Source organism: Sciurus vulgaris, assembly GCF_902686455.1.
Source record: "Sciurus vulgaris genome assembly, chromosome: 3".
Classification (NCBI taxonomy): domain Eukaryota; kingdom Metazoa; phylum Chordata; class Mammalia; order Rodentia; family Sciuridae; genus Sciurus; species Sciurus vulgaris.
The window spans coordinates 127,054,600-127,079,968 of NC_136463.1; the positions used below are offsets into that span (position 1 = coordinate 127,054,600).

The 25,369-nt window shown below is 37.9% G+C and overlaps 1 protein-coding gene across 3 annotated transcripts in view; it reads left to right on the top strand.

The window, feature by feature from the left end:
- MAP3K20 (mitogen-activated protein kinase kinase kinase 20) overlaps window positions 1-25,369 on the top strand; it is a 171,912-nt gene that overhangs the window by 3,020 nt on the left and 143,523 nt on the right. For all 3 annotated transcript variants that reach the window (XR_013762996.1, XM_079135021.1, XM_079135022.1), the window contains exon 2: window positions 8,446-8,638. Coding sequence is in view for 2 of the 3 variants with exons in the window: in XM_079135021.1 (XP_078991147.1) it covers window positions 8,480-8,638 (159 nt within the window). In the remaining variant the exon portion in view is untranslated. The remainder of the gene's footprint in view (window positions 1-8,445; window positions 8,639-25,369) is intronic.

Genomic DNA, 25,369 nt, shown 5'->3' on the forward strand with positions numbered 1-25,369 from the left:
CCCATTTCTGAAACTTTAGTCACCACAACCGAGCGATAGAGGGGGCTTTTTCTACATTTCTCAAGCTGTACCCAAAGAAAGCTGCTTGTACCACCTCTCCCAGCTAAGACTTGCCTTCAATAGCTGGCCCTGTTCTCAAATCACGCTTCAGCGTAATGTTGGGGGTGATAGGCTTTCATAGCTACTCTTCTGCTTTGAGTATAAGGGTTTCTAAAGTGGCTCTGTGTACCTCTGTGCTTGTAAGCTTTTTAATGTTTGGGGGGAGCATTTGAAAATTAATGAATTTAAACATCCATCTGGTAGTTATATGAGCAAGGGAAGTTTATGACTTAGAGGCCAGAACTGAAATCATTTAAAGTCATTTTCACAGCTGTTTTTGAACAAGGTTTGTCTTCTGGGCCCAATATTATTCATTCTTTTTGGACTTACCTCTGAATTTCCATATAGAAAAACCAAAAAGAGAAGGCAAGCATGGTATGGAGATCATAGAGTAAATCTTTGCCTATTTTTTTTGGGGGGGGGTGCTGGGGATTGAACCCACAACCTTGTGTATGCGAGGCAAGCACTCTACCAGCTGAGCTATATCCCCAGCCCCAAATCTTTGCCTATTAAACTTTTCTACCAAAGTGCCCTATTGCGGTGAAGAAGAAATGTATGCCTTAAGGAGTCTGTATATACAGCCGTTAGTACCTTCAACATAAGCATTTTCTTTAAAATCCTGTATTTAATCTTAAAAATCCTTTCCTCTTTTGTTATATTTAATTGAGCAAACCAATACAAAAAAGAAAAAAGCACCTTACACAAAAGCACCCATATATCAGATAAGTTTATTCCTCCAAATTGTAAAATAAAATTGATATTATAGAACATGTGTTTGTTCTTTTATCTTCTGCACAGTGCTGTGTACTCCACACATGGGAATGTGCATATGAGGAACGTGGATTGGTGTTAATAAAGGGTACTGTCTCATTAAGCTTTGCAGCCCAGCCTGCTGCTTGGGGTCATGTGATTCCATTTTGCTGAGAAAAGAATAGGGGCACATCATCATCTGAAGACTTTTTATAGTTTGTGGTTATTCTCTGGCTTTCAAGATGAAGAGAATTCTTTGCTTTGAGAATGTGGGAGAAGGGAGAGGAGAGTCATAGGATGGAAATCTGGAATGTGTCTCTCACCCTCCCAGCCTTGGGAGGAGAGTTTCCATTATTTCCATCCTGATGTTGATCATTGCTCTTCAGGTTTGCTGTCAGGTTCATGACTACATCCTCAGAAGAGGAGGGAGACTCTCAGTACTTCATAGTAGGCTGATTAGTCATCATACGTAGGTACTGGGCTGGAGTGGATCTTGAGAAGAATCCATTCTGCTCACCCAGTTGATGCAGGAATCTCCACTCCATGTCCCCGACTCCCACTGAACACTCAGGGCTAGGTCACTCATGTGGCGTATTTTCTGAGGATGGCATATTTTCTGGTTGGGTAATCCTAGGAACCAGGAATTCTTTCTTAACTTGTATCCACAGGTAGCGTTGCTTCTGGATCAGCAAAGCATAATGCAGGGTCTTGGTATTCTCTAGTTCTAGCATTCCCATTTTTTAGTGTTTCATTTTAATGCAGAGATGATCAGGCTTTAACCTACACATTTAGGTTATTATCTAGGTTATTAGTCTAAAATTGTACCTTGTTTGTCAGCAGCCAGAAAGGTTGGATACTTTCTACTTGACAGAAAAGTAGTTCCTGGGTAGAAACAAGAGCTGATTAAATACAGGGGGAGGCTGGTCCAGGAAGTAGGCCTCACCCTGTGCAACTGTGCATTCCTCTTCCAGCCAACTCCTAGAAATCTGCCCTCTCCCTGCTCCCCAACTTTACTTAACCCTTGCCCCCTCCTCTTCCTCATGCCATGATAAGTCCGTGTGGTGACCCATGACGTGGATGTATCTGCTCCCCTTTGCTAGTTGGACTTGGTTGTAGCACCCACACATTCCACACAGCATTTCTGTGTCATAAGCACCCCCACGACCACTTACCTGGTTTTCCTTTATTTTACTTCCCATGACATTTCCGGCAAGGAAGCATGAAATGGAAGTTGATTTTCATTAATTGCCTTAACTGGAGTTTTATTACTTACATGGTAAAGCACAGAATGGTGGAGGGAGAGATGAAACAACAGCTGTTATGTCTTTTAGACTCTTTTCCATGTTATCCAGTTATCCATGTCTGAAGAAGTTTATTCACTCAGCTCAACATATTCAATGCAAGATATGCTGTTTTTGAGAGCAACCTTGAAGGAAATATTGATGGTAGACACATTGTAGTTATTTTTTTGAACGCCTGGTCTCTTTTAGCTAGTCTTGCAGTTCTTATCTTTTTATTGATTTAAAAAAAAATAACCTAGTAGAACAGCATTCTTGTTCAAAAATAGAATCTTTGAATCCTTGACCCTGACACATTACGAAGAACTACATCAAACCAGAACTTTCCCCCCTCTCTATTTTGGTTATATTGGGTAGAACCCAGGGGCACTTTGCCACTAAGCCACATCCCCAACCCTTTTTTTTTTGAGACAGGGTCTTGCTCAGTTGCTTAGAACCTTGCTAAGTTGCTAAGCCTGTCTTTGAACTTGTGATCTTCCTGCCTCAGCCTCCTGAGCTGTTGCGATTACAGGTATGTGCCACCATGCCTGGCTTCTCTATTTTTTGAACATAACAAGAAAAACCACAATGATTCCAAGTAGTATCATTTTATTATACATGAAGATAAGCACATTTTAATTTATTTACCAACCTCTATGAAGGAGGCTGAAATAACATGAATATTAGGGCAGCAATGTTGGCAAAATAATTTGTCAAAGACTGAGGACTGTTTTTGAAAAGTCTTTTAAAAAACCTTATCCAGGTCATGGTAAAACAAATTAGTTTTTCTTCTCAATTGAATAAGAAATAAACTTATAATTTTATTTTTGTGAAGAAGTGGGAAAGGAAGGTTTAAGTTAGGGATGGTAGAAGAGGAAGGAGCCAGGTGTGGTGGCGCACACTTATAATCCCAGTGACTAGGGGAGGATGAGGCAGAAGGATCCCAAGTTCAAGGGCAGCCTTAGCATAGCAAGACCTTATCTCAAAAAAAAAAAAAAAAAAAAAAAAAAAAAAGAACTGGGAATGTAACTCGGTGGTAGAGCATGCCTGAGTTCTACCCCAGTATGGCCTCCTCTACCCTAAAAAAATCTAAATGCAGAAATCATAGGCCCATATACACGTAAAAGGTAGAAACATCCAGAGAAAGTCCAAAGTCCCCTTTTTTTCTGATAAAATTGATCTTCTTATAAAGTAGATTTAATTATTTTTAAAAATTATGATTGTCAGGCATTTGATGAAGCTGGTTACAGTTTTCCAGAATTAGGTGGCCATGTAATAGGCAGTAGATAAGATTTGAAAGAACAGTGCCACTGTGGAAGGTGTGTACTGTACCATAGTGAGTGCTATGACTGAATAAATAGGTTCTAGAAAAGCTAATATCTAAAAAGTGCAAAAAAATGTATTTTAATAACTACATATTCTCCCTGGGAAAAATAATTTAAAATTATTAATTGCTAATGAAATAGATCTTGCAAAAATGAAAAATGACAAGAAAATAAAGGACAATAAAGAGGAATGAGAAAAAATGAAAACCAAAAAAGCACATGCAAAAGATTTATGGGTCAATAGTACATTTATTTATCAACACTTTCTCTGCAAGTAATGGAGAGATAATAGAAAACAATTCTGAAAATAGGGAGAGGAGAACTATTGAGGAAAGCACCCCTGACCACAATGACTGAAGGATTAGATTGCTAAGTATGTTATTAAAAACAATTAGAAAATGATGATTTCCATTTATTGTGTGTGTACTATGTGCTGGACACTAAGGAAGGCTTTTTCACATCATCTCCCACTTTCTAAACTCTATGCAGAAAAAGTATCATTGCCAGTGAGAAAACTGAGGTCAAAGAGGCCCATTATCTTGCCCAAGGTCTAATAGCTTGTAAATTTGGATTTGCTACTAGATCTAGTCAGGCTCCTTCCCGGATTGTGCTACTTCTGGACCGAAATATGTTATTTGAAACTGAAACTTATCAGGGAAGTCAAGTAATACAGTGCATACTTAATAACTTTTGGACTATCAATCATATGTGGAAGACATATGGAAGGGATTTAGAAGATTGAAACTTTTAAAAAAGTGGAATAATACTCCTTTTAAGTTTTTAAATTTTTATGACTCTTTGATAATTAATGTTGCTATATATGTTTTCATTCATTCAGTTAGTACTTAAAATTTCATTTTGATGTTAATTTAAGAAAAATTATAAATTAAAAAAATTTGGCATACTATATTCAAGTATTCAGATGATTGGACCCAACCACCTTGTTAGGATCTTTAGAGTTGTGACATCTTACTCTTCTTCTATTTTTCTGTATTACTGCTCTAGTTCAGCCTTCATTGTTGCGTGGTATTTAACATTTAAAACAACTTTGCCAATGCTACAAAGTTATTATTGAGAATTGTTACTTAGAGAAAAAATATCTTTTTTTGCATAAAGCAATTGTTTATCATGCGAATTTAAAACATTGTATGTGATTTGGTATCTTATGTAAATAAACCTACACAGATGACTCTCCACTGGTGTACTCAGTGGAGAATACATTCGAAGAACTAGATGTAATTTGATCAGGTAGCAGTCTTCCTCAGGATGCTCTAGGTATGATTAACATGCAACTCAGATTTTTTATTCTTCTGGTCATAAACACAGAAGAATATGTGTATACATACAAACACGTGTAAGTATATGTGTATGTGTATATGTGTGTGTATATAGTGTGTATATATATAGTTTATATATATAAAAACTATATAGTTTTTTATGATATTCATATGTATATGGGAATAGGAGCCTCAACCAAGTTTTTCAGCTAAGTGCACAGTGCTTTACCCAGCTCACTGGAGTTAAAATTTGTACTGAGACACCCTGGAATTGTTAGTTTCTTCAGTAATAAGATGGGACTTAATTTTTTACAGTCTCAATAAAACATTCAAGTAATTGCATGGTTCCACTCATATATAGCCAATTCCTAAATGGCAGGGTGTATCACAATGTGAGTAACTGATTCTGGGAAGAACATGACTAGTTGCCTCATGTGAAGTTGTGCAGATCCTGGAGAAGGTGCTTCTACAGGGGTTAGATTAATTCCTATTGATCTCATCCTGGTTCAGATCTCTACCTTTGTTTTGAAAAGAATTTCTCTACTCCTCAAGACTCAAGGGGACCCAGTTCCTGGGATCCACACACTCTCCTCAGTCTCCCAAGAAGCCTAGGCAGCAGTTTCTAAATCAGGATTTGCTTCTGAATTCTTTGGGGGCACTAGTAAAATCTATAGGTCTCAGATTTTACTTAATTTGATTGAAATCTTTCCAGCTGCAAAAGGTATAATGAAAGACTAACCAGAAACTATTTATTTGTTCAACAAATGTTTTGAATGGAAAAGGTGCGTACTATGTGCCTGGCTATGTACAGGGTGCTGAATATCAGATGTAAATGGGAGTGAATTTGGAAATGTATGTCTGTCGGGAATTTAGTGGGAAGGATGAATGGGTATAGAAAGATGCTATGGTAGAGAAGAGGGAGAGTATAAAGTTTTCTCAATAGGGCTCAAAGAGGTGACTCACACACAAAGTTTGTTGGACGAAGATAGGCATTTGAAGTAGAGACATAGCCTGTGCAAAAAATTGAGGTGTGAGAGAGTTCAGCACAGGTGGGGAACTGCAGTTCTTTAGGTGCATATGTGCAACAAGGAGACATGAAGTAAAAGTGGCTGTAAATGGTAAAGGAACAACACAAGAAAATTTGCTGGAATCAAAGACACAAGTTACAGATTGAAAGAGTTCAAGTGCCCTTACCAGCAAATGAAGACCTGCCTAAGCATGTCCCAATAAACTTGGGGTTCCAGGAATGAATAGAAGATCCTAAAAGCTTTCAGAGAGATAAAATCATGTAAAAGGGATTAGTTATCAGAATAGTATCAAATCACGCAATAACCACATTAGAAACTAAAAGAAAATGAAGTCATACCTTGAAAATTGTATGGAAGTGGTTTTCTACCTAGAATTGCATATTCAGCCTGGCTACCCATGAAGACATTTCAGTACACACAGATTCTCAAAAAGTTATATTCTATGTATTCTTTCCAGGTGCCTAATGGGAATTATGTTGTCAAAACACAGAAATAAACCAAGAAAGAGAAAATAGAAGATCCAAGAACAGGGATTTCCTCAAAAGAAGGTGAAGGAAAAGTCTTAAATGGTAGTGAAGGGAAGTCCTAGTCCTGGTCAGGCCTAGAGAGCAGCCATTCCAGCCAGACTGGAGGTGTACAGAGAAAATGTCTCCAAGAAAAAAATAGAATCCTCACCCGCAACACACACACACACACACACACACACACACACACACACACACACAAAGCTACTGTTTTCACTTTATTGAGAGACATTTTTCAGTTCTTAGAAGAGCTGATAAGGTGAGTAGGTATTAGGAATATAAAAAGTCAAATAAATAACAAAAACAAAAACAGGGCAACTACTAACTTTAGAAGAGACAAAAAGTTACTCAAGAAGAGAAATGTAAGCATTAAATCCTCTATAGCACTGTTGGAAATAATATTTACTTTGTCAGACTACTGTATAATCTGAATATTTACTTAACCAAAATGTTACAGTATGATTGGAAACAGGATTGGGCAAGTGTGACATTTGTATGCACAGAGGTGAATGAAGGATGATATATGAAAACTAAATCCTTATTTTTCATAGGATTAAATTAATAGATAATATCTAAAATGGAAAAATCAAGCAATGGCAATATAAACTTATTCTTTAGAAATGTGGAGCAAAATACTATGAGGAAATACTAAAGAATTTGAAATTAGTTGCCTCTGGAGAGTGAGAATTAGGTGTGGGGAACAGTAGGGCGGAGGACTTATATTTTGTTGTTTTATATTCCTATAGTCATTTTTCATATTTAAAGTTAATTAAGAAAAAATATAGACTCAGCATCTGTAACATGAGAAAATCTTACACATGGCATTTTGCATTTTGTTAGACTTTTTAGCTTATGTGTGCTATGTACTTACCTTTGGCACAATCCTAAATTTTATCCAAACTTTCTTTTGTATAATTAACTGAGTATGAATTGCAGTAAAAGCTGGTAAGTGAATATTATTTATAGGCTGTAACTGGATAGATGGTTCCCCCAAACTCCCAATATTTTTGTGAACTGTAAACTCTGCAAAACTTCAGAGGATAGACAAACAACTCTTCCCCTTTCTTGTCTTCTCACCAAAGTAGACCACAATTTGGCTTTGTGCAAGAAATCAGCTTTTCTTAGTGACCTGATGTTCCTAGTCAGCTGAGCTGACAATGCACATCATTCTGAGCCTGAAGATGTTTATGGAGAAATCTCATGAATTTATATTGATATAAACTGCCCCCTCTACCTTTTCATTTTGAAAAAGAAATCACATCTCACAGAAAAACCTTTTATCTAGATTTTTCAGTTCTTAACATTTTGCCACATTGCTTTTTCTCTCACACACGCACATTTTTTGGGGAGGTGGGGCCAGGTATGGTGCCTGAACCATTTACCTGGTCATTCTTAATGGAGAATAGTAAGTCTCTTTAAACCACAGAAAATATCATTGTAATAATCTCTAGGAAGGATAGTGTGTTACTCTGGAAACAAACATAATATTTTTTAAAACATCCTTGGCAATGTTCTTTGGATGACAATATATTGTAATCAGGGGCAAATTTTTTACTCTTTAATTAAGTTCTGCTACAGTATACAGTTCAGGGAGCCACATTAGAAAAACACTTGGCCAGCTTTTCTATCATCCCTAAACTGGAAATGTGTTTGCGAAGTTTAAACATTGACCGCTCATTTCGTTGGCAGCATTGGTGGGGCTGTTGCGGGACGCTCAGTGGCTTAGGTTATGTATATTTCGTGAGGAGTGAGTGCTGTGTGGAGAGGTGGCCAGCCGCAGCTGCCAGGAGAGCTGTGCAAGCTTGCTGTTGAAAGACGCTTCCCGTCTGTCAGGCTTCCTGATAGGAGACCTGGTGACACAGTAGCCTTTAGGCAGAACTCTCCGGGAGGTGTAGGAAGTGCTGCTACAGGTTTTGTTGGGGGGAAATCCGAGCCATTTCTCTGTGAACAGCTGCATTTCAAAGTCTGGACAAGTTGCTGTTGCATTTTGCACGGGCTGCCAGGGTGAGTGTTTTCATTTTGGTTTGTCTTGCTTTTCTTCTTCCTAAGTGATCATGGCCTTTCTGGAAGTTTCATAGGACTTGCTACTCACCATCTGAAGTAGGATTCAAAGGATCTTTCAAACTGATTTGTAATTCAACTTTTCTTTTTCTTTCTTTCTGCAGATTTTGTGGAAGTATACTACTTTGTCATTATGAGATGTCGTCTCTCGGTACCTCCTTTGTGCAAATTAAATTTGATGACTTGCAGTTTTTTGAAAACTGCGGTGGAGGAAGTTTTGGGAGTGTTTATCGAGCCAAATGGATATCACAGGACAAGGAGGTGGCCGTAAAGAAGCTGCTCAAAATAGAGAAAGAGGTAAAAAGTCTTTTTCTGCTATCAGAAATGATGATGACAGTACTTATATAAGCTCTTCTACCTAGAGGTAGAGGGTCACAGGGCTGCAAGGCCTTTGGGGCTGATCCATGAGGCTGTTTCCCAATTTCCATTCTGGGAGCCCCATAAATAGAAATTATTGCAGCGTGTGCTTTAGGGTTGAGTTCTACTAGGGGTCATCTGAAGTGAAAGGATTTTTTTTTCATGGCATGGAAGAACCTGTGTTCTCTGAGCTGACTCTCCTAGAGGCTGGGTGGGAGTTCAGGGCTTTTCACTTCCAAAGGCAGCCAACAGGGGTCAGTAAAGAGTAATGTGTAATGTTTTCATCCCCCTTTTATATTTTCTTGATTTTGTGGTCCTTGGGAGTTGTCTTTTAAAAAATAAAAATCAGTATTTTTCTACTGAAATAAGCAGTATCAGCTTCTTGTATTTCACCTCTATTAAAGGCTTGACAGAGATCTGCCCTGCTTTGTAAAATTAGAAAAGGGTCTTGGTTTTCAGAGTATGGGATTCCTGCTGATTGCAGATGAGCTCTGGATCCTGAGACCTTTCATCTTTCTTAGGAATGTGGCCCAACATGGTCCCCACATTCAGCTTGGTACTTCAAGAATAAACCTTGCAAAGTTGACCTCTGGGGCTCAACTGCACTGATTTTTGTTTGTTTTTAGTGCTTTTAAAAAATTTGAATGTATTTAAACTGATGCATAAAAACATAAAAATTATACCTATTTGGAGGTACTCTGTAATGCTTTGATACATGTATACAATATGTAATGTTTAAATCAGCTCAAACATATCCATCTCCTTACACATTGTTATTTCTTTATTGTGAAAACATTCAAAATCCTTTCTTCCAGCTTTTTGAAATATATATGACATTATCATTACTGTTATCCTACTAATAACTTTTAATACCTAGCTCTGGAACTTGTTTTAGTCATTTCTATTTATGTCTGGTTTTAGCTAATTATTGTTTTTCCATTATCCTTTTAAAGTGAATTTTCCATAAATATCCTTTAATCTCCTGAGTGATTTTATTATTATTTCTTTTCATTAGTTGCTGCCAGTGAACCATAGCAATTGATTAGAGAAGGAATCTCAAATCGGAGCACTTTCTGGGTTTTCTCCCAATGCCTCTGTCATTGCTGATTACCAGCCATGTTTCCCATTGTTGAAGCCAGGTCAGAAGGACTAAGATACCTGTGTTAGGGTGTGTGTAGGTTTTAGAAGCATTAACAAGTGAGGGCTTTCAAAGCTCGTGTATGCAAAACGGAGGGTCCTGGGTAGAAAAAATTTGTTTTTCCTTTCCTCTCCCTTCTTGATTAAGACAAATTTTTCATAGTAACCAAGTAATAAAACTATTTATTACTCTGAACTAAACTCTCCTATCTAGTAAACTTTGCATTATTGTCCCCATTTTATAGACTGGGATATATAGTTAAGCTGTCCCGGAAGGGCCATTGAAATTCAGGAAGTCAGACCCCCTATTCTTTAGTATTTAACTCTGAAATTTCTGGTTGATCAGGCAAGAATAGAAAATAAACCATTCTATCCACTTGTATTCAAAGAAATTATAAGTATAATATTTTTAAGTGCTATGTCATGGAACTTTAATACAATGAGCCTGCTTTTATATGATTATTGGATTTGAGAAAGAATTTTATAACAGAAAACAGATTTTGGTAGGAAACATCAGTTGCAGTCCATTTATTTTCTACCCTACAAAAATACATATGTAATACTTTTCCTACTATGTTTAGAGAAAAAAAATTCATAGTGAAAGAAGGAATTGGAAACTGCCAAATCTTGCCTATGTGCAGGTATTTAACCTGAGTGTGTATAGTTCAGAAATGGAATTGATTACTATAAACTGCAAGGGCATAATTCGTAGACTTGTAGGTAGGGGCTCAAGCTAGTGATGGAGAGATCATTATCATTATCGTTGTGGTAAAGCGCCACCACACATGCTGAATCAGCATGAGTTTAACATGCCAAGAGTTTTGGCTAGGTGCTGGCAGTTATTGGAAAAGAAGTGTATGTAATTCTTCTGTAAATTGTCATTATACTTTTTGAAATATATATTGGCTGCTGCCAGATGTTTCTAAATGATAAAAGAAAGGTAATAAGCTCTGATTTTTTTCTGATTTATATATTCAATCCCTTGCTGCTTGGTCATTTCTTGCCAATGAGTTTTGGAAGGGACAAAACATTTAGTAAAATATTTATAACTCACTTCATATGACTCTTTAAGAATGACTTGACATCTGATTAAATACATGTTTTGTGAACTTAGTGAAATGTGGAGAAAACATATACTAAATGCTTGACTTTGCTTATGTGGGAGGGTAAAGAAAGATGGTTTACTTTCACTTTGTTTGAAGACCTCTAATGAGTCACTGTTGCTTTCCATTGTTATAGTGAGTATATATTACTTTCCTAGTGAAAAAAAAAAGAAAACCAACATTTACTTAAAATTCTCTTTTAAACTTCATTTTCAAAAGGCTTTTAAACCTAGAGAAAAATGACAGTAATACCATGAACTTCAGTGCGTCCTTTCCCTAAACTCACCTCCTAGTAATATTTTACAACATTTGCTTTTTCTCAGTATATACATTAGTGATTATATATAATAATATTTATTTTTGCTAAACCATAAGAATAAATTTCAGATGTTATATAACTTTATCCATAAATACTTCAACATCTCTCAATAACATAACCACAGTACAATTAACAAATTCTTACTTTATTATCCAATCTATATTCAGGTTTTTCCACTTGTCCCATTAGCTTTTTATGGCAGTTTGTTCCAACCCAGGCTCCAATTCAGGATGACAGATTGCATTTAATTAGCATTATCTATTTAACCTGCTTTAGACTGGAATAGTTTCTCTGCCTTTGTCTTTTAAGACTTTGACATTTTTGAAAAGTTCACCACAACTGTTTTGTAGAATGTCCCTCATTTTGAGTGTATCTGATTTTCCCCTCACCTAGTTCAAGCGTGTAAAGTTTGGCTAGGAAGTGGTCATGTGTCCTTGGCAGTCCTCTGTGCTGCTTCATGGGAATTGCATGATGTCAGTTCATCCCATTATGGGTGATATTAATTTTGAACCCTTGGTTAAGACAAATTCACTCAGGAGAGCCACAGTAAAAATACCTGTTTTCCCTTTGCAATTAATAAGCAAGCTGTGGGTAGAAACTTTGAGGCTATGTAAATATCTTCCTCAGAAATTGAAGTAAGGAGGGGAGGTACCAAAGAAAGACTGTGATCGCAATGTCTTATTTAGTACTGACCTGGAGTAGAACAGCCCCACACAGCAAAGAGTTCACCAGCTCTCCAGAAAGAACTTTCAGAAGAATTAATCACACAGCTTAATTTTACTCTGGCAGTAGATTTGATGATATGTTATATGTTGAAACAGACATGTCTGCATGTTTTTCTTGTTGTTTTTTTTTTTTTGTTTGTTTGTTTGTTTTCTCTGGGAAGGCTTTCTCTGAAAGCCTTTTTGTTAACTTGAAATTTGTTGATATTCAACTTATACTAGGAAACCACAATTAAATATGAGATATGAAAGAAATATTTTTTTTCTTTTTTCTTTCCTCAAAAGAATAGAAAGGAAATAGAATACTCTAGAGGTGAAATATAAAAGACCTTTTCTTCCACTTGCCTTGGCTTATGCAAGATACCACTCCCTTTATTTATTTATTTTTGGGTGCTGGGGATTGAACCCAGGGCCTTGTGCTTACAAGGCAAGTGCTCTACCAACTGAGCTATCTCCCCAGCCCCACCACTCCCTTTATTTTGAGGGGGAAAAAAATCCCACCAAATTAAACTATTGTAGAAATGTTAAAAGCCAGATAAATTTAAGTTTCAAAACCTTTTTTACACTGTAAATATTTATAAATGGAGAGGATCAAAATGTCAATTGGTTACAATAACAGATATTATCAATTTGTCATATAAAGGGGAGTATATCAGTGTCACACATCATCTGGAAACTTGTTAGAAATGGATCCTACCCCAGACCTGTTGAATTAGAAACTCTGTTGGGTGGGGCCTGGCAATCAACTTGAAAGCTTTGCAGTTGCTTCTGAGCCCACTAGAGTTTGACAACCAATGCTTAGGCTGTACCTAGCCAATCCTGTCACATTCAGAACTTCAGTGTGTTAGCTTCAGTTTGGAATTTGAGTTCCCTTGTCAAACTTGTAGTGGAGAACTTTTTGTTCTTAGGCCCTTAAATGCCCCCTGTGTAGATGACCACCTGTGTACAGGCCCTGCTTAGCAATCTCACTGAGCATAAGGAAGTAAGGTTGACTTAGGAATGCAAAGATATGCGAGATCTCAGACAGACACCTTCAGATTTGAGTCCCTCCCTACTTCACTATTACCCTCACTTCCAGCATTATTTTTAAAATTTTCTAACCAATTATAGTGTTCACATCAAATAGAATTGTTAAGAGGATTAAATGAGATAGTTCACATAAAATATATAGAAGAGTGATGGACACATGGGAAGACTTGGGTAACTGTAAACTATCAAGTGTACCTTCACACCTGCCCTCTGAAGTCAGAATAGCAGGTAGGTGTCTTGTGAAATTTTGATTAGTGCATGCCTTGGACCTCATTTGAGAAGGGATCAGGGATGTTTTTAGTCCACTTTTCATCACTGTGACCAAAGTACCTGACAAGAACAGCTTAGAGGAGGAGAAGTTTATCTGGGGCTCAGAATTTCAGAGGTTGAGTTCATAGGTTGCAGACTCCATTGCTCTGAACCCAAGGTGAGGTAGAATATCAAGGGGAAAGGCTCTGCATTTATAGTTACCAGGAAAGGGAGCCATGGTAAGGTGCAGTGTGAATGTGGCTGGGCAAGCATGCGTGCAGTACATCTCACATTGCACATCTGAGAGCAAGGGAATCTTTGTAGCCGATGCTGTCACCATCCTGGTCGTCAACACTACACCAAGTATGGCTGTCACCGTAGCCCAAGTTTTTAAAGGCTTTACATTACTGCCCTCTGCTTCTTCTACAAAATTACAATCTACTTTGACAGATCAGAAATTAAGGCTCAGAGAGGTTAAGCAACCTGGCTAACATAAACAGCATCCTTTGTGTGAATCTTCCTTGCCAATCTTTACCCTAAACACTGAAATATTTGCTCCTTGATACTTGGTATCTTGTTGCAGTGGGGTTCCCTCTCATTCTTGTTTATCTGGAAAAGGTATCTTGTGTTAAGTTCCCTACATTTTCTTCATTTACGGTACAGCTATAGGGTGGCATTCAGCTACCTAGTAGCAGGGCTCTCAGTTTTCACCTTTTCTTTGGGGTACCTCATGTTTGAATTTATAAATTTCCTTTGGTGCCTTTTAGACAGGCATGCCATTACTGCTTAAGGAATTTTAAGCATTTCACAGTGCCTTAACTTTATTCTAAATCATCATTTTGAATTAGGGAATAAGCAATTTAAATAATGAATCATTTTATTTGATAATTAGTGTAGTCATCATCCAGAAATATATATTGAATAGCCATCCATCACTCAGCTCTTTTCTCTGTGATGTTTCTGTTCCTGGGAGCTTGTCATCTAAGACATTCCAAGGTGAACTATAAAAGAGAGAAAATTGGACACATGTTGAACAAATATGTAGCTTATATGAATACACAGGTACTACCAATATATCTATTGATAACATGAACCTCATGGGAGAGGTTGGTGAGGAAAAGCCACTAGAAAGGCTTCTCCTAGAACCAAGAAGAGTTTGGAAAATTACCTGAATTATAAATAATGTTCTTGTTTTGTTGTATGAAATGCAGGTACATTAACACAGATGTTACTATATGGTACTTGGACAGATCAGAAATTAAGGCTGATCATTGAGGTGACCATAAAAATGTTTTATTTACTGGTGAATGACTCTATATTTTTGTTTTTGTTACTCAAGTCTTTTAAAGTCTTACAAATCCTTTCAAAATCTTTGTTAGACTACATATTTACTGTGTGTGGTGGTTATTTTCATTTGCCATAAGAGGAGCATAATTGAAACTGTTTTTTCAGCTTTTCATTAAAGTATTATTAATCTTGGTATATTGAGCAATAAACATCTCAGTTACTGTTTGTTCTCCAGCCATGCTATTAATATTGGGCTGAAATCAAACCAATTAATTTATTCCAGTTAAAAATGTTTTGTCTTGACTAACCAATATGATACAAAGTTGGGCTTTTGCTGCTAGAAGAACAACAAACAATATGCAGCATGACAAACTCAAAGCCTAATAGTGAACAATTGAAAAATTAGAGGAGAAGAAGAGCTGCCCATGGGTATTTCAGATAGTTTCAAAATAGATATGATTGGATCTTAGTCTTCAGAAATAGAATTCTCTCACTTGGGTATTAAAAACTGCCTAGATTTTTCTTCTCTGCTCCCTGCTGAAGACAGGAAGTCACTGTCATGAAATTACCCAAGAACTTGAGTTTCAAGTTTCTAGATTCTTGGGTAATTCAAGGCCATGTTACTAAGTTTTTTTTTCCCCACTGATGCCTGACGCCTGCTGCTGAGTGGGCCATCCAGTTTCTGTTTGAACACCTCCATTGATGGCATGTGAGGTGCAGGCTGCTCACTTGTGCAATGATTAATTTCTCACAGGTGCCTTCCAGTCATTGTTACTGATCCTGCCTCTGGGGCCACAGAGATCAAACCTTGCTCTCAGAGGTCAGCTTCCTGAGGACAGGATCAGTGTCTCATGGGACTGCACATAGCATCTGGCCCATGGCAAACAGTCAGTAAAGAATAAAGTGATAACTGTAGGATCACATTTCGACCTTCTCTTCTTTTGCAGGATTTACAGAAAGGTTGCACTGAATTTCTAGAGAAGAATGCAGCTTGCCACTCATAGTCTACTTCATAGCTTTCTCTGTGTTTAGCTGAATTTCCGAGCTCTTAATAACTTACTTTGACTTTGAATGAGAGATTCTGTTCTACAGCAGCAGGAGGGATTTTCCTGGCCATGCTTCTTATTTGGTTTGTTTTTGGACAAAAAGAATTCAAGATGCTTTTTCTCAGCTCTTCTAATATCAGATGTATGCTGGTTCATGACCTGAAAAAAATTAAGGTGTCCTAAATGAAATGAGACTGTCACAATTTTAATGACTTGAAAATACTCCTATTCCCGTTGCTGTTCTTCAGGAAAAGAGTGCTTGGTAAAATTAGCTGCGTTGGAGAAGCCACACTGATAAGGATGAAAATGTCTACTGAGCGTTCATGCAGTCTCTGCTAAAGAGGGAGGAGCCCATGCGGCTGCTCAGCTTTTCCAGAGAGATTATATTCAGCAATTAATGTACAAAATCAGTTTAACTCAGAACATTTTTAAAACATGCAGACCAGTGCTTCCTTTAGTGGGAACCAAATTGCTTCTGTTATTGGAGTGTAGAGTCTACTTTAAGAAATATGTACTCATTTTGACTTTAATCATTTGGATGTGCATTTTAAAATATAATACAAAGTTTCACTAGCATCAGCTGCTGGCCAAATCTTTAAAGCTGTGAAAGTGAAGAACTTTTCTTCCCTAAAAATCTTAGAATATTTTCTTAACCACAAAGTAAGTGTCATGCCCCTCAGTGTAGCCTACATTTTTTCTTGGGAAAACTTTGCACAAAGAAACTTGGGGATTGCAGCTAAAGTCAGGGCATCTCTCCTGCTTTAATCACGTGATCAAGGTTAACCTCAGTAGTGAAAGTCATGTTGATAGCGTGTATCTGTGATATGATGTGGTGAGAAAAGCACTTCACCTCTGTGGTTTTCTTCTCTAACACCCATAACCCCAGTTTAGTCTTTAGGAAAACATCAGAAAAATTCAAATTTGGTGGACATTCTACAAAATATCTGATGAGTATTCCTCAAGATTGCTATTACTGGGGAATGAGCGTGTTATCTGTTGATGTAACGGTATCTGAGATGATCAGTTTATAAAGAGAACAGGTTTATTTTGGCTTATGGTTTTTGAGGTTTCAGTCCATGGTCAGCCCCATTGTATTTGGGCCTGTGGGGAGGTGACATATCATGGTGAGTACTGTGTGGTGAAGCAAAACCCTTTGCTTCATGCCAGGGTACAAAAGAACAGAAAAAAGATGAGACTGGGGCCCAAGTCCTCTTTGACCCAATGACCTAAAACCTCCCACTAGGTCCCACTTCTTAAAGTTTCTACTACCTCCCTGTAGCACTACAGACTGGAGACATTCCAGGTTCAAACCACATCTCAAGGAGAAGACCAAAACTGTCACAGACCAGAAGAGATTAATGAGACATGATAATGAGTATGATGTGGTATCCTGCATTGGATTCTAGAACAGAAAAGAAGGACATTGGTGGAACAAATGGTGAAATCCACATGAAATCTGGAATCTGAATCATAGTAATGTATCAATGTTGGTTTCTTAGTTTTGACAAATCTGCCCAGGTGATGTGATGTGTTAGGGGAAATAGGGTGAGAGGTACTATCTTTTTATCCTATAACTTTTCTGTAAATCTAAAATTATTTCAGAATAAAAGGTTTATTTTAATGAAAATGAGGGGAAAAGTAGAGTCAAGTAAGGGAATTTAGCAGTGCCAGAAGGTAACATTTGAGAAAAACTTGAAGGAGCGTACATGGGAAGTGAGAGCTTGCATGGTATGTTAGAGGAATAGCGATTGAGGGAAGGAGAAACAGGAAATGAGGCCAGAAAGACAGAAAACCAAATGATCAGAGAAATTAGAAGGAAATGGTGAACAGTCCAGTGATTTTCAAGTAAGGTGGTGGAATGATTTGACTTAGATTTTAACAAGGCCACTCTAGAAACTGTTGAGAAAAGATTCCTAGAGAGAGGCTGGGTCAGGAAGATCAGTGAAAAACTTGCAGTAGTTTGGGTGGAAGATAGTTGTGGTGGGGGCTAGGAATGTTGCAATGAAAGCGGTGAAAAGTGATTGAACTTGGGATGAGTTCTGAGAATAGCTAACCAGATTTACTCACTGATGTGACAGGGACTGTGAAAGTAGAGTCAAGGAAGTCTCAGAGGTTTTGCACTGAGGAGACAGAGTTGTACACATCAAGGGCAAGGAAGATCATGAGTGGAACAGGTCTGTGAGCAGACAGAGTTTATTTTTTATACAAGTGATGAAGGATTAGAATGTGCCATTTAATAATACCATTTACAATGAAAAAAACCCAAACCACTCTTGGAAACAATCCAAATGTCCATCAGTAGATTACTGGATAAACAAAACGTGGTGTGTGTATACAGTGGAAGAGCATTCAGCCTTAGTCACAGCAGCAAAAAAGCTGAGTAACACACTTCCTGTAAAGCTACAGTAATCAAGACAGCGTGGTATTCATGTACAGATACTAGTGGAGTACAACAGAATCCAGGAGTAGACCCACACATATTTGGTCAATAGATTTTTGACAAAGATGCCTAACAACTCATGGAGGAAAGGATAACATATTCAACAAGTGGTGTTGGAACAATTAGTGTCTATGTTCAAAAAATCAGGAACCACCAGACTAGGAAAATGTAGTCTGGGAGCTGAGGAACCATAACGTTGTGTCATCTGTAGCCATATTCAGCTCAGCAGGTAGAGTAGACAGAGAAGTAGATTTCTTCAGGGTTGTGTTTTTCTGAATACAGTGAAATGAAAGCAAATCATGGAGCCTTGTGTATGATTTGCCTTGGAACTTAAGCTAGCTGAGCGGGGAAGGAAACAGTAAAGACAAGGTAGAGGAACCAGTGGTTCCAGGTTGAGGGTTTATGAGTTCAGGTAGGTAGAAATATAGGATATGGTGGTCAGTAGGTGGGCTGCGTGGATTTCGATTATAGAGGGGTGCAAGGTCTAGGGTGTGACCAAAGGAATTTGTGACTGACGTAGGATGAAGGGTTAGATGATAGGTGAAGAGTTCTAAAATTGAAAGCATAAGTGTTAAAGGTTCATTTACATGTGTGTAAAAATTCCCATCCTATAACACAGGAATGATAATTGGAGAAAATGACAATGAGCGAGGGACTAATAAAATCATGGGGACTTGATGGGGAGCTGTCTGAGGATGGGTGTATGGTGGCCACAGTGAAAGGTAATGGTTGACTCAGTCCCACCCGTGACAAAAGATCCAGCTTTTAAGGAGGAGGGAGGGAGTACTGTCTGGAAGTGGCAGCGAGGAGCTCATTTCCAGGCCTAGTGGAGTAAGTGCTGAGAGGGACAGAACAGGAGCCATCAAGAGGGCTGCCCAGGAAGGCCTGGCTTCTGTCAGAGAAGGGGAGGGAAAATTGAAGAAGGGGTTCAGGATGGAGGGGGTGTAGCCAATGATGGAGCTTGACGTCACAGCAAAAGGGTTCCAGGAGTTGGGAAAGGTGGGAGCGGGGTCCACCTGCTCTATAGGTATCATGTAGCATCAGTGCATAGAAAGTTAGGGCCTGGGAGCTGGGCCATTATGGCGATGACATACACAGGGGACTTGTGCACAGGGAGATCATTCCTAAGGCACTCAAGGCAGAGTCGTGGCTGGCTGGGGGTTCAGAAGGACAGGTTAGGCCTCCCCTGGCCTCAGGAACTGGACATGAGATCTGGGGAAGAGTACCTTGATTGTGAAAATCTGTCCAAAGATGGAAGGATTTTCCAGATTCACCTTAACTTGAGGGGCTTTGTGTAATCTGAATTTATCACTAACTCTCTGAGAAAATGGACTCTCTAAGAACAAGATAATTCTTAAAGAACTTGGAACCCTAAACCCAGCAAAAACTTCTCGCTAGCATGTTCTTAGTCTGCTTTCCAAAATAGCAGTCATAGATTTCTGAAAACTCTGGAAAAAATTTTCATTTACATGCTTTAAAATGAAATGCATGTTTTAAATAATATCTTCCTATTTTCATTGAAAATGGAGGCATTTAAATTCTAGGAAGCTGTAGAGCTTAGAGTTTAAGAGCCTGGGCTCTAAAGCTGGACAGAACAGACTCAGATCCTGGCTCCATCTCTTATTAGGTGTACAGGCAAGTCCCTTCACCAAGCCTTCGTTTGTCTTCTATAAAATGCAGGTAATGATAGGCTTCGCTTCATAAGGATGTTGTGAGGACCAAGTGAGGTAATCCGCATGAGTACATGCTCATCGTTCCTGGCACCTTCTCGGTTCCCTGTATTGCTGTTATTACTGTTATTTCAACAACTTACAGGCAGAACACACCCAGTGTTTCTATACTGCTCTGTGACTTGTTAGCACATATTTCAGCGTATCTTTCTTTAAGACTTGTAAATATCTAGTTGTTTACATCATTCTATAGTATAATGGTCCCAACTTAAATTTCACATTCTTGGTGGCATTTTCTCATCCTACTTTTTTCATTTTTTTATGAGCAAACAGTGTTCTGTTATTTATTTACTAAATGTTGTGTCATAAACTGGGATAGTTTATCTCTTTGTAACCTCACATGTTCTTCACCCTCTGGAAATGGAGATCTCCCCCTCCCTGAGTCTCCATCCTGTGGGGTTGTTATGGCTGTCTGGTGGAGCATTGTGGAGGTTTTTTGTTTTGTTTTGTTTTGTTTTGTTTTTTTTATGTGTAAATTTGGTGGAAATGGAAAGGAATGAGAATACTTAGAGCTGCTGAGGGGTGGGACAGCGGCCTGCACACCCACCGTGGCAGTCTGAAATGGCTCAGCCTCTTGGAACACAACTTGAGAGACTGATAAAGTCAACATGAAATGCCATTTGACCCCTCACCCTCACTCTTGGGAATTTGTTTTAAGGACATAATGGGGAAAGTACATATGCATATGTAGTAAGGGTCATTGAATTGAATGCCAACTGGAATCAGTGATCATTTTCCTTTATAATCAGAAAAACAAAGCTAACCAGATTCATGTATTATGACAGGACAGAGATATTAAGAAACATTTTTATAATTGTTTTTTATAACGTCTGTTTTATACAGATTGGCTATTCACCCCTCTGTTCAGTTTTAAATCATGCAAAATACTTTGAAAGTACATTTATATGCTTTTGATATTTTCTGCTTCATCTCTCCTGGAATGCCATTGATGGTCCAGAATTTTAATCTCCTTATTTGTCTTTTTTTTTTCCCTCCAAGTCCTTTGCCATCATGAAGCTTTACATGTTTGCAGTATAAAGTAAACATGAATTCTGCTTAAGAGTTTTTGTAGGGCTTAGTTGATGGCTGAAGAAAACACTGCAGACATTTAAAGTTAAATGTGATTTGCATTTATCTGGGCACTGGACACCTTCTTTTAGAATTCTTTAGAAATACAAATAAAACCTTGGCTTACTTGTCAGTGATACATAAGAATTTTGCCTTTGTTTATAGCTTGTTCCAGAGCTGGTCATTAAACAAGGGGAAAATCCCCTGTTTGCTCTGTAGGTGAAACCTATAAAGAACACATAACTAGTACTTGGGTGGTATTTGAAATGCCCCCTTTCCTTTATTCTGGGGGACTCTCTCCTACCCCATTTATTTTAGCAAACCCATAAAGGTCCTGGAATGTTTATCTACAGGCATTTGTCAGGATGAGTAGGAAGAAATTTTCCTTTTGAAGGACTCTATATAAAGAGAGAAAAGCATTTGGCACCTGTTTATCTTAGCAGGGTCTGCAGAGAGGGAGAGTGAATCTCCATAAACTCTTCCATTCAGAGAGGAGTTTAGAAAAGAAACAGAATCCTGTGACCTTGTCTTCTCTGGGAAAGAGCACTCAGAGCCAGATGGAGGGGTTTTGTCTATGAACAAAACCCTTCCTAGATTTGCTCTTTCTCTGGTGGAGCCCATCTTTATAGCTGTCTTAATTCACCTAACTCAGTTAGCTATAATCATAAGATCTGTCTGTAATACATCTTCAGAAACACACTTTAGGATTTAGATTTTTTAAAAATCAAAACTGTCTTTCATTTTGGTTCCTATTTGGTGGAGTAAATGTCTTTATTATCCTGGTAGGTTAAGAGATTTAGTTGGGGGATGGGGTGTGATATATTTGGCATTTAGTTGTTGTTTAAATAAAAAAGAACACTGAGCAAGGTAATAAACAAAGCCACTATCTTTACTTCAAGGAGCAGAAGACCAAGGAGGCAAGAAGAAAGGGATTTAACAGGATGAAGAACTAAGCACCAGAATAAGTGCATGGTGGGAAATATCCAGGCATGGAGACAGGTGAACCCAGGGAGGGCTGAACTTGGTAATGTCAAGGATGCCTTGTTAAGGATGAAGAAAGCTCAGCCATTGAGCTTTCTCAATGGGTAAGAGCAATCACAGGCTGCAAGGGGAGGCCCAACTTTGCCATTTTGAAGGTAGAGCAATTCTAACTGTTACCAGAAAGTGGCTGAAGGGACTAAAAGTCACCACAGTGGGGGGTGGTAGAAGTCTGCAATGGGTCCAGCAGTCATTCCAGTGACAAGAAGTTCACTCAGGATGATGTCAGGCAGGATGGGATGATGAGAAAGAAATAAGTCAGTTGGCAAAGTAATTTAAGTAGTCATGTGGAAAGAAAGCAGGGATGTAGGCTGGTAGCAAAGAGAAAAACGAGACTAGTATTTCCATGATTAATGAACAGACTCAGCCCACTCATTTTGATTTAGAAGTTGTATAAAACCAACTTTGGGGAGACAGGTCTGGGGAGGATACTTGTCAAAGGATACGTAATTCTACTTAAGACAGGAAGAAAAAGTTCAGAGATCTTTTGTACATCATGTGACTAGTCAATAACAATATATTGTATACTTAAAAATTGCTTACAAATTAGATTTTAAGTGTTCTGATCACAAATGAATGATAAATATGCAAGATAACTCATGGTTAGTTTTAATTTAGCTATTCCACAATGTGTAGACACTTTAAAACATCAAGTTGTTCACAAATATATATAGCTTATACTTGTCAATTAAAATACACAATAAAAATTGCATAAAAATATCTGTCTTTAATGCTGAAAAGATAATAATTTTGCTTATGCCCTACTTATTACTGATCTGAGTTAATGTCTCAGGAAGAGGATCAGCACACATTCCCTTCAGGAGATTGATATCTCATACCCAATCCCCCAACTGAATCTCCTAATCTACCAGGATTATAGGAGCATTTACTCCACCAAATAGGGACTAAAAGGAAAGACAGTTTTCATTAAAAAAAAAAAAAAATTGAAATCCTAAATGTGTTTCTGAAGATGTATTACAAATTGATCTTATGATTATAGCTAACTGGGCTAGGTGAATGAAAACAACTCTACAGAATTAAAACAACCTGTCTATTCACAAGTTTAGTTTCAATAACTTTTGGCTACATCAAAAATTAAACCCAGGGGTTGGGGTTGTGGCTCAGTGGCAGAGGCCCTGGTTTTGATCCTTAGCACCCATAAAAAAATAAATTAATAAAAATAAAGATATTCTGTCCATCTACAACTAAAAAATTTAAAAAAATAAGCCCAACATCAGGAAAAAATTATGACATTGAAGAACACAATGAATGGAATTGTAGAGTCTAAAATTTAAATCAGGGCTACATACTCCAGAGCCTACACTGGTAATCTAAAAAAGTGAGGCCCGCCAAACATTGCCTGATGGCAGGAGGTGAGCACTGCGGGAAAGTGGAATGGGTGCCTGTGCTGTGGATAGCTCTGTGCCTGTCCATCAGGATTGCTGCTGCTGCTCCTTGAAGTTTATGCTGTTTTTGACAAACGGTTGGACACAGGGCTGTCTATCCTTCTGCTATGTTTTATTTGCTCCCCAATGAATATTTTACAATTAGATGGTTTTACAGAAAAATCCAGATTCATGAGCTCATTGAAAAAGCAGCAGACTGGATCCCTGTTCTTAGTGGTGACACTGGTTGTCTCATTGATGGGGTAAGGCTCATTTGAATGAATCAGTTCTGAACGATTTAGGAAAGAGCAGGTCTCTTATTTTATAATTGTGGTTCATGTAGTAAGGTATAATTTCCATAAGTATTTAACAATGCAGAGAGTGAAATAAATAAGAGAACTGGTCCTTTTAACATTTGTCTATGAGGTATATCTGAAAGGTTAGGGAATGTTTAAACTGAATCTCTTAAGAACACCAGAAGAGTTCCTTTTTTGAAGTAGAGATATATCCTAGTAAACTTTTAAACTTCCTCAGTTCTCTCTTTCCCAATAAAACATAATGAAGTTTATTCTTAATTGCACAAAAAGGATTGGCTAATACTTTCCAAGATTACACAATACAGAATAGAACAAATGTTAGGGTACTTGAGAGGAATGCTCATCCAGAAAAAACATCCTAGTGAGGCAAACATATAAATCAGCTTTGGCTACAGAAACGTCTGTTAATCACTGCTGGCACCTAAGAGCCATCCTCTTGCCTCCTAAGATATGTTGAAATATCTAAGTTCTGTAAAGGCCTCCTCTGCCTCAGAATGATGTGCCTGTCACTTATCACAGATAGGAAGGAGGGAAGAAGGAGGTTAATGGAAAGGCGTGATCAGAGTACAAGATCTGAATCTCTGTGATGGTCGAAGACTTCCCCAGAAGGGTTTTTTAGTCTTTATACAATTATAATTGGAAAAGTCTGGACCCAGCTATTATTATTTCTGTCATTTCATGAATGGAGAAATCTAGCATTTGGTAGGCCTTAAAATTGTCTTCTCTCTTTTATCCTTATAATTTCATTTTCTTTCAATCAATTTGGAATATTTCTTATTGTATTTTCTTTTTGACAGGGGGGGATTACTGGGGATTGAACTCAGGGGCACTTGACCACTGAGCCACATTCCTAGCCATATTTTGTATTTTATTTAGAGATAAGGTCTCACTGAATTGTTTAGTGCCTCACTTATGTTGAGGCTGGTCTTGAACAGGCAATCCTCCTGCCTCAGCCCCCTGAGCTGCTGACATTACAGGCATGTGCCACAGTGCCTGGCTTATTTGCATTATCTGGCTTATGGCACATGCCAGAAAGAATGAGATCTGAAATTAGTAACATTAATGAATCTAGTGGGGGAACAAGAGCTATCCACAGAATTTTATAAACCCATTAATTTTTTGAAATTATTTGTAGACACTTATCTCTGTATTCTAAGGTTGAGGTAGAGGATCAATTTAGAAAAGAAGCAGATAAAAAACATTAATATTATAGGTATCAGTTACTAAGGATATGAACACTCAGGAGCCATATCAAGTGCACAGATGGGCGTGCCCACAGGTTTTCTTCCTTGAATTTTCACAAGACTTTGTTCTGAATACAATGATTGTACAGTTAAGGTAACGCATGATCTGGAGAATATATCTGACAGAGAGACTTCCTGAATTCCTTCAAGGTGAGAGAGTCCTTAATGGCAAGACTTGACTTAGATGCTAGTAGTAATTATGATAGTTCACCATCATTTTTGCATTGACATCATCATGGTACATTGGACTTGATTTCTGTCTTCTTTCATTCAGGGAATTACAACCTCTTCCTGTCATTTCCTTAAAATACTATCAAGTTAATGGTTCTAGAAATAGCTGTAATTAAATTTTGAGAAGTGTACTATGTCAATTGTATATTCTGTCAAATGAATAATATCATGATACAGTATTGCTTCAGTACGGAAACAGTAGATTATATTAATCAGGAGACAAAGCCACACCAGTAATTTGAATAGGGATGTGTGTGTGAGTTACTGAGGGTTGAACCCAGGTGAGCTCTCCCACTGAACTATATTTCCATCCCTTTTTATTTTTA